At 39.7% G+C, this 13,468-nt stretch overlaps 1 protein-coding gene across 4 annotated transcripts in view; it reads right to left on the reverse strand.

The window, feature by feature from the left end:
- The window catches only part of crtc1a (CREB regulated transcription coactivator 1a), a 31,478-nt gene extending 20,797 nt beyond the window's left edge, over window positions 1-10,681 (reverse strand). For 3 of the 4 annotated variants that reach the window (XM_061797172.1, XM_061797171.1, XM_061797169.1), the window contains exons 1-4: window positions 10,481-10,680; window positions 5,737-5,853; window positions 3,648-3,769; window positions 3,445-3,504 (exon numbers count right to left, since the gene is read on the reverse strand). In XM_061797172.1, coding sequence (XP_061653156.1) covers window positions 3,445-3,504; window positions 3,648-3,769; window positions 5,737-5,853; window positions 10,481-10,606 — 425 coding nt within the window. In that variant the 5' untranslated portion in view covers window positions 10,607-10,680. Of the gene's footprint in view, window positions 1-3,444; window positions 3,505-3,647; window positions 3,770-5,736; window positions 5,854-10,480 lie in introns of all 4 variants that reach the window. The other variant, XM_061797170.1, reaches the window with a different exon arrangement.
- Between the last annotated feature and the right edge of the window lie 2,787 nt (window positions 10,682-13,468).

The raw sequence follows: 13,468 nt of genomic DNA on the forward strand, positions 1-13,468 counted from the left end.
TTCCAAATTGAAAACAATTCTGACCAAAAACAACAAAAGCTTGTCTTATTTCTGGGTTATCTTTGTCTGATAATTATTATTATTATTTTTTTTATGATCTTAAATATTCAAGTGGAAAAAATGTTTGCGAAAAAATTTGAGAAGGCAGCAAATATTTTTTTTACAGCATTGGATATTAGTGTCAACACCAGAAAATAACAACACAAAAGTAAACAATAAAAAACAAACAATAGTAAATAATGAACAATTGCTGTTTAGTTGAGGGAAACCTCAGCATTACTCCACTGGCAACTGCTGGAAATTATTTTTATCAATGGAATGTATACACCTGTAATGTACCACCATGATTCTCTAAGTGTATACGGTACACGGGCTCTCTCTAAAGGTACACTAAAGAATCACTGAATCCACTGGCCAGAATCGAAACTTATACAATTCCAATGAAGTTGGGACGTTGTGTTAAACATAAATAAAAACAGAATACAATGATTTGCAAATCATGTTCAACCTATATTTAATTGAATACACTACAAAGACAAGATATTTAATGTTCAAACTGATAAACATGATTGTTTTTAGCAATTAATCATCATAATCATCAATCAATAATCAAAGCTGGAACAGGGTTATGTTTACCACTGTGTTACATCACCTTTTCTTTTAACAACATTCAATAAACGTTTGGGAACTGAGGACACTAATTGTTGAAGCTTTGTTCAATCATTAACTTAGAATATTATGGCTGCAACACGTTCCAAAAAAGCTGGGACAGGGTCATGTTTACCACTGTGTTACATCACCTTTTCTTTTAACAACATTCAATAAACGTTTGGGAACTGAGGACACTAATTGTTGAAGCTTTGTAGATGGAATTCTTTCCCATTCTTGCTTGATGTACAGCTTCAGCTGTTCAACGGTCCGGGGTCTCCGTTGTCGTATTTTACGCTTCATAATGCTCCACACATTTTCAATGGGAGACAGGTCTGGACTGCAGGCAGGCCAGTCTAGTACACGTACTCTTTTACTACGAACCCACGCTGTTGTAACATGTGCAGAATGTGGCTTAGCATTGTCTTGCTGAAATAAGCAGGGGTGTCCATTAAAAAGAGGTTGCTTGGATGGAAGCATATGTTTCTCCAAAACCTCTATGTACCTTTCAGCATTAATGGTGCCTTCACAGATGTGTAAGTTACCCATGCCATTGACAATAACACAGCCACATACCATCACAGATGCTGGCTTTTGAACTTTGCGTCCATAACAGTCCAGATGGTTCATTTCCTCTTTGGCCCGGAGGACATGACGTCCACAACTTCCAAAAACAATTTGAAATGTGGACTCGTCGGACCACAGACCACTTTTCCACTTTGCATCAGTCCATCTTAGATGTGCTCGGGCCCAGAGAAGCCGGCGGCGTTTCTGGGTGTTGTTGATAAATGGCTTTTGCTTTGCATAGTAGAGTTTCAAGTTGCACTTATAGATGTAGCGCCAAACTGTATTTACTGACATTGGTTTTCTAAAGTGTTCCTGAGCCCGTGTGGTGATTTCCTTTACACATTGATGTTGCTTTTTGATGCAGTGCCGCCTGAGGGATCGAAGGTCACGGGCATTCAATGTTGGTTTTTGGCCTTGCCGCTTCCATGCAGTGATTTCTCCTGATTCTCTGAACCTTTTGGTGATATTATGGACCGTAGAATCCCTAAATTCCTTGCAATTGTACGTTGAGGAACGTTGTCCTTAAACTGTTTGACTATTTTCTCACGCACTTGTTCACAAAGAGGTGAACCTCACCCAATCTTTGCTTGTGAATGACTGAGCAATTCAGGGAAGCTCCTTTTATACCCAATCATGGCAACCCCCTGTTCCCAATTAGCCTGTTCACCTGTGGGATGTTCTAAACAGGTGTTTGATGAGCATTCCTCAATTTTCTTTTTTGGAACGTGTTGCAGCCATAAAATTCCAAGTTAATGATTATTTGCTAAAAACAATAACGTTTATCTGTTTGAACATTAAATATCTTGTCTTTGTAGTGTATTCAATTTAATATATGTTGAACATGATTTGCAAATCATTCTATTCTGTTTTTATTTATGTTTAACACAACATCCCAACTTCATTGGAATTGGGATTGTAATTAAACACATTCACTTCCATTGACGGCTTTATAAGTCAAATATCCATGTTAACTGGGAAGGCTGGCAGTGAATGAGTTAATGGAATGTATATAGCTGTAACGTACCACAGTGATTCTCTGAGTGTACATGGAACAAGGGCTCCCTCAAGAGGTACACTAAATAATCATTGTATTAAATATCCATCCATCCATCCATCCATTTTCTGAGCCGCTTCTCCTCACTAGGGTTGCGGGCCTATCCCAGCTATTATCGGGCAGGAGGCGGGGTACACCCTGAACTGGTTGCCAGCCAATCGCAGGGCACATACAAACAAACAACCATTCGCACTCACATTCACACCTACGGGCAATTTAGAGTTGTCAATTAACCTACCATGCATGTTTTTGGGATGTGGGAAGAAACCGGAGTGCCCGGAGAAAACCCACGCAGGTACGGGGAGAACATGCAAACTCCACACAGGCGGGGCCGGGATTTGAACCCCAGTCCTCAGAACTGTGAGGCAGACGCACGCTCTAACCAGTCGGCCACCGTGCCGCCTGAATGAAATATAATTATGTAATAATGTTGCAGTCGCTTAATAATTTGTTTTAAGTGCAGTACAGTACATTTGTTAAGAACAGTTAGTTGTATTTAACTTTTAAGTCCAAAATGTACATTTATTTTTTTATTTTAGAACAGTTTGTTTTCAAATTTAATATTTAACTTTAATGTGCAATACAATTTATTGAATCATTATTTACTGTTCAGTTTTTTATTTTCCTATATTTAAGCATGGTGGTGATGTTCAAACTATACATAATGTTACAGTGGTTTATAAGCTTTTCTTTTTATTCCAGTACATGTATTGCAAGACATGTATACACCCGTAATGTACATGATTCTATAAGTGTACACAGTGATACGCATCACTGAAATAAATGTTCAAACTGTGCATAATGTTGCTTACATTTTTTAAAAGTTCAGTACAGTATGTTTGTTATGTACAGTTCAGTTGTATTTAACTTTTAGTACAATACATTTGCATTTCATCTTTAAGAACTGTTTGTGGTAAAAACATTATTTAGGTACAATCTTTATTTAACTTCAGTGTGCAATACATTTAAATTTAATTATTATTTAAATAGTTTTTTTATTTAACTATATTTAAGCACAGTGTTGATGTTCAAACTGTACATAATGTAACAGTGTCTGTAATATGAGAAATGATGCTCAGGCAGCTGTAATTCCTAGAAAGGCAATGTGAGGGATTTACAATGATGACTGTACAAAGAGCACATAAAAGGACACAGAATCACTAAGAGCCGCTTACCTCCTCCAGCTGGTTTCAGGTGGTGGCGACAGATATACCGAGCCATACGGACAGCTGTCAATGTGACACTGAAGGTTAAGAAAATACTGTCGCAATCATTCAAGACAAAGTACATTATTTTTCAAACTGCATATGAACTACAGTGAAGACAAGCAGATACGTTCCACAAATAAAATCGCATTATAGCAAGGACAAAAAAGGATATTTGGCGTCCATGTTTGTCGACAGTGAGGGGGTTCTGATGGGGCGACGATATTCGGTTGCGGTAGACTCTGTCCACCAACCCGTGGTGTCGTGATGACCTGTTCATGTCCATCCGTGACTTCTAATGACACCAAAATTAGGAAAACATTGACAAAACAAGTTGAAACTGTACTTTTGACTTCTTGCATCAATCATTTAAATGGTTCAAGCTAATCTAATAGGCAAGTTTTTATTGTCCTCTGCCTGCAGTGTTTTAGCTTGTTCAAATGTCATGTGATACATGAACGTAACAAGGACAAACATGCGCCAAAATTCATAGTGTGTGCTAATTAAGATTATTTGCCATCCAAGATCCCATATGTGTTTCAGGATTGTTCGCCTTGGTGGAGGTCTGCACTCTACTGAGTGTCACTGTAGTTACTAAGGTTTAATTCTGTTTTAATCATAATTAAGATCAATTTGCACATAAGATATAGTGGACCGTTGGTTCACAAATTTAACATCCGTCCATCCATTTTCTGTACCGCTTATCCTCACTAGGGTTGCGGGTGTGCTGGAGCCTATCCCAGCTATCTTCGGGCGAGAGGCAGGGTACACCCTGAACTGATCGCCAGCCAATCGCAGGGCACATATAAACAAAGAACCATTCACACTCACATTCACACCTGTGGGCAATTTAGAGTCTTCAATTAACCTAGCATGCATGTTTTTGGGATGGAGGAAACCCACGCAGGCACAGGGAGAACATGTTAACTCCACACAGGCGGGGCCAGGATTAGAACCCCGGTCCTCAGAACTGTGTGGCAGATGTGCTAACCAGTCGACCACCGTGTCAAATTGAACTTTTTTTTTTTTAAGTAAGTAATAGCTAAACATAAGAATAATGTTCGGCGGCACGGTGGGCGACTGGTTAGAGCGTCTGCCTCACAGTTCTGAGGACCGGGTTTCAATCCCCGGCCCAGCGTGTGTGGAGTTTGCATGTTCTCCCCGTGCCTGCGTGGGTTTTCTCCGGGCACTCTGGTTTCCTCCCACATCCCAAAAACATGCATGCTAGGTTAATTGAAGACTCTAAATTGCCTGCAGGTGTGAATGTGAGTGCAAATGGTTGTTTGTTTATATGTGCCCTGCGATTGGCTGGCGAACGGTTCAGCGTGTACCACACCTCCCGCCCAAAGATAGCTGGGAAAGGCTCCAGCACGCTCGCGACCCTAGTGGGGAGAAGCGGCTCAGAAAATGGATGGATGGATGGATGAAGAATGATGTTCCTTTTTGAGACCTCGCTGCCCAGTTTGGTTTGGCGAAATCCACCATCTGTTCTATTGTTAATAACTAAGAGACATTAACGCCAGCCCATACGGCTAAAGGAGTGACTCCTTTAACTAAGCAAAGACCTAAATTTAGAAGCGGTAGAAAAATTATTCTTCGTGTGGAAACTGAACACAAGCTCGCTGGTGATGGTGTTAGCATTTCGCCTCTTTGTTTAAAAAATACTAAGACATTGCTCACTGATTTCTTAACAAACACAGTTATTGCTCCATAATAAAGTGTGTTTTCACTGATCTCTATATTGTACTGTCTTTATTTTTAACTAAAAACTGATAAGAACAAGGTAAACGTAACTTCTTTGTCATTCATTTTAATGAGAAACATTGCTTTTGTGTTATGGAACAAATCCACTGTACAGTGAATAACAGTTACTGGCATTACACGGTCTATGGATGGGCATTTTACTAAATTATCTTGATCAACTATACAGAAAATGAATGCTCAATTAATCACTTCATCCTTATCTTTAATATTAATTTCAATGTGATAGTAGAATCGCTCTCAAATTGCTTTAAACTTCTGTTTCCTTGCCAGTGAGATTAATAATTCTGCCCAGAGGAGTTGTCACAGTGGAGCTCTGCATGGATGTAGTTCAAGACATCAGCAGATTAGGGGAGACTAAATCAAGAATATTATTATCTTTGTAAAGGCTCTATTTCTTATAATGATTTTTGTATTCATAAGAGTATGCAGGTTTGTTGTGAATGGTGAGATTTTATGTCAACAGTAAAAGAGAAGCATAAAAATAAAAAATTAGCTGACCTGAAAGGAAAAATCAGCAGTGCTGTTTCCAATCTGATTGACGTTCGGTAAAGATCCTCCATAGTAATGCCCACGGTTTGGTCCCAACTGCAAATACTGATTTGTCTGCAACTGTAACTGTAAGCAAAAAAGAATAAATATACCCACTGAACAATCAAGAACAAAATTTGATGATAAAACAGAAACCTGCAATGAAACATGCAATGCTAATTGAGACGGCACGCAGTCGCCCCCATATTTATTTCAAAATGGAATGCAGCTCTCTTTCCCATCAGGGGAGAACGTAACAGGTCAATAAAATTTTCTCATGCAAGCTCACTGTTGGAAGGGCAGAAAATCTAATAATAATTACTTTTCCTGGATCACGGTCCATTTAACTGCGCTTCCAACCTGAGAGTGCATGTCTTTAAATACATTCACCCACTGCTATGTTGACAAAGGATTATAGATTAGAAGACCTTTGGATCAGAAAGACGCCACTTCAAACCCTTTCAACCACAACACAACAACAGAGAGGAAGCAGCACAGGAGCAAAAAGCCACTGTAACATTATGAACAGTTTGAAATGATTCCTCGTGATGCTCGTATCACACTTTTAAGAATCACTCTTCTCTGACATACAAAGATCTGGCATCAGCTGACATAGTATCATCCATCCATCCATCTTCCGTACCGCTTCTCCTCACTAGGGTCGCGGGCGTGCTGGAGCCTATCCCAGCTGTCTTCGGGCGAGAGGGGGGGGGTAAACCCTGAACCGGTCCCCAGCCTACCTACTGCTGCTGATTATTGTTCTCTGTTTGAGTAATAACACTTGATCAAGCCTTTTCTAAAATTCCACACTACAAAATAAGTAAAGTATGTATGATTATTGCTGATATCGGAACAGACCGATATCGGTAGCGGCCAAAACTCAAGGCTGCAATATCGGTATCGGATCTGAAGTGAAAAAGTTGGATCCGGACATCCCGAAGTTAAACTTCGTTCCTTACCCAGTCTGTTCTGTGAGGAAACCCTAATAATCACTTGATCACATGACATACATTGGATATAAAAGGTCTACACAGCCCTGTTCAAATGTCAGGTTTTTGTTACCTAGAAAATGTAGAATTATGAACAGTCCTAATGTTCAAATAGCAGCCAATGTTAGCACAAAACCATGTTTGTGCTAGAAAGAAAAAAAAAAATAAATAAATAAATAAATAAAAGGCAGGAAAAGCCTGCTAGAACATCTGAACTTTATTTGATGTTAATCAGAGGTGCTTTAAAGGACCTGATGTATCTAATCCTGTGAACATTGACACTTATTCCATAGGTCTCGATTTAGAAATGATGTCTGCAGAAAAAAACAATCCCCCCAAAATTTTAGGCAAATTTTCTGATGAAATATTTGATTTTCCACCAGATTTTGGCTCGCCCACATTTTGAGGCATCAGCCGGTCACGACCTACCACATCAAGTACAGAAGGTGAGGACATCACCTCACTGAATTAGTACATATTCTGCGGTGTAATTTGTGCCTATATTGAAAGTCTGGATGGTTTTTTTATACAATAACGAGTGAAAATAGTGATAAACATTTTAATTGGCTTGCTTTTTTTTTAAAAAAATTGATTATTGAAATGCCTCTAACATTACGAATGGTTTAGTGTGACCACAGACAAATGCTCAATTATAAAATAGTGTGCACGCTTGTGAATCTCAGTTGTTTGTTTTGAAAAGATTTCTTTTTTTTTTCCAATTGGGTTGTACAGGGGGACGGCCAAGTGGTGTCGTTTTAGCACATCTGCCTCACAGTTCTGAGGACCTGGGTTCAAATCCATCCTCACGGTTTTCTCCAGGTTCTCCGGTTTCCTCCTACATCCCAATAGCATGCATGGTAGGTTAATTGAAAAACTCTAAATTGATCATAGGTGTGAATGTGTGTGTGAATGGTTGTTTGCTTATCTGTGCCCTGCGATTGGTTGGCAACCAGTTCAGGGTGTACCCCACCTCTTGCCCAGAGTCAGCTGGGATAGGCTCCGGCACGCCCGTGACCCTCGTCAGGATAAGTGCTATGGAAAATGGATGGTTTGCGTTGTACAGGTTATAGGTCACATTAATTGTAAATGATTTATCTTGGTCTTATTTTTTTATATCACAACAAACTGGCATTTCAACATGGGGGTGTAGACTTTTTATATCCACTGTAATTGCACCTCCATTTGTTAATTATAATTTTCATGCTGAATAACTGGGGCCGGATCTGGACTAGCCTTGATTTTGTGATTTATAGATTAGAATATTCAATTTTTTTAAATGTTTATTTTGTATCGTGACAAGGATACAAAATAAGTCGCAATCCATTAATTCAAAATAGCATTCATTATTTTCATAAAACATTAAAGATTTATTTATTTATCACATAAGCTATTATAGATTAAAATATAAATAACTATAAATAGCGCACATAATGTGAACACTCCACGACTGTCAGGCCAACATTCAGGGGATTTATTATGGAGGCCCGTATGCTTTATGTGGTTTAAAATCCACATAATCTGCCAAGCTTCATCTTTGGTGTGTGGCTCTCACTCAAGCAGTGTGCACAAGCCACAGGATGTGTCGGACAAATTCACAAAAAAACAGACAATCAAATATCATAAACACACTGCACTCACTGTCACAGTCTCTTTACAATTAAAAAAAGAAGAAATGATTACAAAAGCTATTGATGGAATATGTTAATCAGAGAAAGACAGTGATAGAAAATTGGCAGAGTGGTCAATGCAATGTGATTAACGTTAATAACCTTTGAGTACGACTGAACAATTAAACACATTTTAATCGTGATCGCGATTTTGGCAGCCACGATTAAATGAGCTTGATCGTCAGTGATTTTTTACATTGTGCTCCATGTGAAAAGTGCTTCATTTGCAGCAGTGCCCGGAACACAGTCAGCCAGCCAGCCACCAGGGGGCGAACCCATGGTTAATGCTTCATTAAGGGGCGGCACCGTGCTCCATAGCCAGCTTCAAAATAAAAGCCTAAAATGGCATTGATGTCCAATGTAGTAATGTATGTAGCTTTTATTTTGAAGTTAGCCCTCTCAGGACATTGGCGGAGAGGTGTCCTGTCATGGTAAGACACTATTAAAAATCATTGTAGCGGCTGGTAGAAAGGCTTAAAAAAAAAAGTATATATTTTTTGGGTGCATTTTTTTTATTATTAGCTATAATTTATTCTTATTTAAAGATTCATTTTGCACTGAAAACTGTTACATATTTGTTGAAAAGTAGTGCAATAAAGATTTTTTTTCCTTAACAGGAAGAATAATCCAACCAGTTCAGGCTGTACCCCGCCTCCTGCCCGATGATAGCTGGGATAGGCTCCAGCACGCCCGCGACCCTAGTGAGGAGAAGCCGCTCAGAAAATGGATGGATGGATGGAGGAAGAATAATCGTGATTAATAATCATGATTACATTATTGATCAAAATAATCGTGATTATCGTTTTGGCCATAATCACGCAGCCCTGAATGTTGTTATCATGGAAGCAAAAAATAAAATAAAATGTTACGTTATGACAGAAACAAAAACCGGCAGATCCTCATTGAACAGTCAGTCAGTCAGCCAACCTCCCTGCTTTCTGCAGCTTGTTACTCACTATTTTGCGCCACCCCAGCTACCTACTAATATCCCCCCCATGGCAGCGAATAAGCTACACCTCTGACAAGTATTGTTATCATGAAGGGAGGACGATGAGTAATTAACAGGAGAAAGACGGGGACGCCATGCTAATTGCTAAGCTATTGTGAAACGAAGTCGCAAAACCTTGAAATAAGTGATCGGATGGTACAGTACACTTGTCACGTACAGTAGGTGAGCCTGGCTGGAACTGCATTGGGACAGTAACTAACTATGAACTATAAATGAATGTGTTTGGAGAGAAATAATGAAAAAATAAGGCTACACAGCCACACGGACAGGACCGGAACCTGAAATGCAATAGTACGTCAGGGACTCACCACTAGGTCACGTGAGAAAAGGGGCCTATAACTTTAAAGCTACATTGATATAATAAATGTTTATAATATGAGATAACCTTTATCAGTCCCACAATGGGTACATTTGCATTGTTTCAGCAGCAACAGTGCATACAGGAAGTACAAAAATAGCATGCAAGAGAAGACATTTGGCCGCCATTACAAGGTTGATGCAATAAATAAAGAGAAAAAAAATATTGATGCCATAATTTATTACCGATTACAACTATAGCGTAACGATGATGTTGTGCAATTGAACAGTATGCAGAATTATTTCTATCCTGCGGTAGTGTTCCTGACATAATTCTAAAAATATATGGCGATTCAGACAAATTGTTCTGGAGTGAATTTTTATAGGTTGGCAGCGCTGAATTCATAGCCATAAATGCAGTTTTACTAATAATTGTCATAATAATCTCTTATTGGACGAATTCAACTCGCAAGTCAAGGCACCACTTCCCACTCGCACGCCCCTTTTGCTGCCACTTGCGTGGGACAAAATCGAATCAACTTGGCGGCGGAATAGAAAGAGAGACAACACTGCCATCTCTGTCCCACTTTGACAGTTGTATATTAAAAATAGGAACGAGACAAAATGTCTCCACCTGTCAGGTTTGCTCGTTTGTTGTTGTTTTCTCTCTCCGCGCACATTTGACAGCTCGAGGACAACAAACGAACACAAGTGAGGAGGCGGAAGGCGTTTTGACGAAACGGCGTCCTTACCCTGGCAGCCCGAGTAATGCTGAGGTCTTTCATGACTTCCTCGAACGCCGCCGTGTCTTGTGCCTGCTTTTGGTTATGTAAAGCGATCTTCTCGCTGAATTTGCGTGGATTGTTCGGAGTCGCCATGTTTCGCTGCTCTGCTGCGCTCCACTTGCCGTCAAGTGTGAGTGGCAAATCAACACTTCCGGTCAGAGGACTATACCAAAATAAAACCAATGTGTAGCGCTGTATTATTATTGTAGCTACTGCAAACTTGATATACTTTTATACTTTTTTTATACTGTTTTATCCTAAAATGTAATGACCTTTCCTCAAGGGAGCCGAAATACTCAAAAATGAAAATTTATAAAAAAAATACATCATTTTGCGGCACAGTGGCCGACTGGTTAGAGCGTCAGCCTCACAGTTATGAGGAGCGGGGTTCAATCCCCGGCCCCGCCTGTGTGGAGTTTGCATGTTCTCCCCGTGCCTGCGTGGGTTTTCTCCGGGCACTCCGGTTTCCTCCCACATCCCAAAAACATGCAGTAATTGGGGACTCTAAATTGCCCGTAGGTGTGAATGTGAGTGCGAATGTTGTTTGTTTGTATGTGCCCTGCGATTGGCTGGCAACCAGTTCAGTGTGTACCCCGCCTCCTGCCCGATGACAGCTGGGATAGGCTCCAGCACGCCCGCGACCCTAGTGAGGAGAAGCGGCTCAGAAAATGGATGGATGGATGGAATACATCATTTTGTACAGGTGCTTGAAAGTTTGTGTACACTGTGTATATTAAAACAGATTTTCGATTTACCATTGTGTGTTAAATCAAGGAAAGTGATTGTAATAAAAAAAAAAAAAACTGTGACAGTGGGGATGGTGTTCTTTGGGGGAGTTTGTAACAGTCTCGAGAACTGTTTGCGTTTCCATACTTTTTAAACAGTTAACTTACAATTCCATTGCAACATGCTGCCAATTTTGTCTTGAGTTTGTTGTCACATTTCTGTCGGGCCAATTATACATTACTCGTGCACTCACTAGTAGTAGTCTCACCACACTGCACTATTTGCATATCTGTTGTTGACCAATACTGGGCACTCATTTGCCTGAGTAGCATCTGCAACATTTGCACAACATTGCCCCAGATTATCGCACCACTAGTCACTGGGCACTACTGCACACATTTCCTGAAGTCTCTGCGCCCTTTGCACAATGGTCATTGCACCAGACTATTGCTCTATTAGTAATTTCAAACTGCTCTAATTGCTAGAGGGTTCTGCATCTTTTTGCACATTGTCAAAAATAATAATAATTGTACCGGCATTACCACATTACTGATAACCTTTTATTGCTCAGTGACTGTTTTTTATGTCTTTATGTCTCAAAAGTATTCTCTGTCAATTGACTGTCTGTTTTTTTACTAGCGCGGCTCCAACTACCATAGACAAATTCCTTTGTGTGTTTTTGACATATTTGGCAAATAAAAATGATTCTGATCACATTTGCACTGACCCCACAGAAAAATTCACCTGTTGTTTTTTTCAAGGGAGGTCATGGGGTCTCCAAACAGTAAAAGACTCCCAGGTCATGTAGATAGATAGATAGATAGATAGATACATCCTTACTAGGGAAATCAATTATATATATGCAGTATTTTTATGTTACAGTGGAAGCGTTGTTCTTGAGGGAGTTTGAAACAGTCTCAAGAACTGTCTGGTGCCCCTTCACATTTGCACAGGTCCCCCTAGAAACATGCACGTCTGTCTTTGAAGGTTCATGGCAGAATAATAGTAATGTAATAAGTCATGTACAGTAGATGTGTATTTTTTATAGAACAGTGGTATAGTCGGCACGGTGTTCTTGGGGGAGTTTAAAACAGTCCGGTGAACTATCTGTGTTTCCACCACATTTGCACAGTTTTCAGCAGAAACATGCACCTGTTATTCTTCAGAAGGATCATGGGGGGGGGGGGGGGGGGGGGGGGATCTTGAAACACTGAAAGAGAAAAACAGCATATTTATATCCCAAAAACAAGTAGCGTGTAAAAACAAAAACAAAAAATGGAACAAGTAATAATCATCCATTAATTAATGTTAGATATAGGCTATTAATATATTTTTGAAATGATCTCTAGTTCATAATTTGACATAGACAGTTATTATGAGGATAGTCTTAATCTTGTCCATGGAAAATTAACAGTATTTAAGGGTTAAATATTATGTAACAAAAAAAAGAGAGAGAGCGAGAGAGAGACCAGTGTGGAATTGGTGAACGCATTTGTAGCTACAATTCAATGCATTTATTTTTTTACTCAAAGTAGGCGTACTTCCGGCTGGTAACGGCTGACTTGGTGAGCCTGTTGTTGCAGGTGGCGGGGCGGGGGTGGCCGGTGGAGTGGAGGCGGACCGCACATCTGGACTGCGGAGCCGAACTCAGAACTCACGTCTTATTCCAGCACTACCCACTTGTAAAATACATAGTCTGAACCTCACGTCACTACAATACAATAGTTGTTCACGATTGCTGTTGTCCTGGGTTTGCAAAATAAGTGGTACTTTGACTTGCGAGCAGTACCGTCCCGAGCTTTTATGGCGTCCTAAACAGAATATGATTTGTCAATTGTCCCCATTGAAATGAACTGAAATGCCACTAATGCATTCCAGCCCCTAATAACCAACACCAACAAAATGTGACATGTTTTTTAATGTTTAAATATAGCACTGTATTGTATAAAACATAATAAAAAAGAATGCATAGAAATAAATTGCTTTTAAAAACAAAATTTAATTATAGTACATACTGTTGTATTTTGTATTGAATGTGTGTCTTTAATGGGCGTGGCCTAGTGAGTCTGCATGTGAGCGTCTGAGCGTGAGTTGTGGCCTGCAGCAGCTCCTTAATTGTAATTGTTCTCATTCTGTATTTGGCAGTTTTTCCCATTCAATAAACGGCTGAAAGTGCTTCATCAAATTATGGCTCTCCTTGCCGACATGCGAGAGAATTACAGTACTTTT

This window comes from Phyllopteryx taeniolatus, chromosome 14 (assembly GCF_024500385.1).
Source record: "Phyllopteryx taeniolatus isolate TA_2022b chromosome 14, UOR_Ptae_1.2, whole genome shotgun sequence".
Lineage (NCBI taxonomy): Eukaryota > Metazoa > Chordata > Actinopteri > Syngnathiformes > Syngnathidae > Phyllopteryx > Phyllopteryx taeniolatus.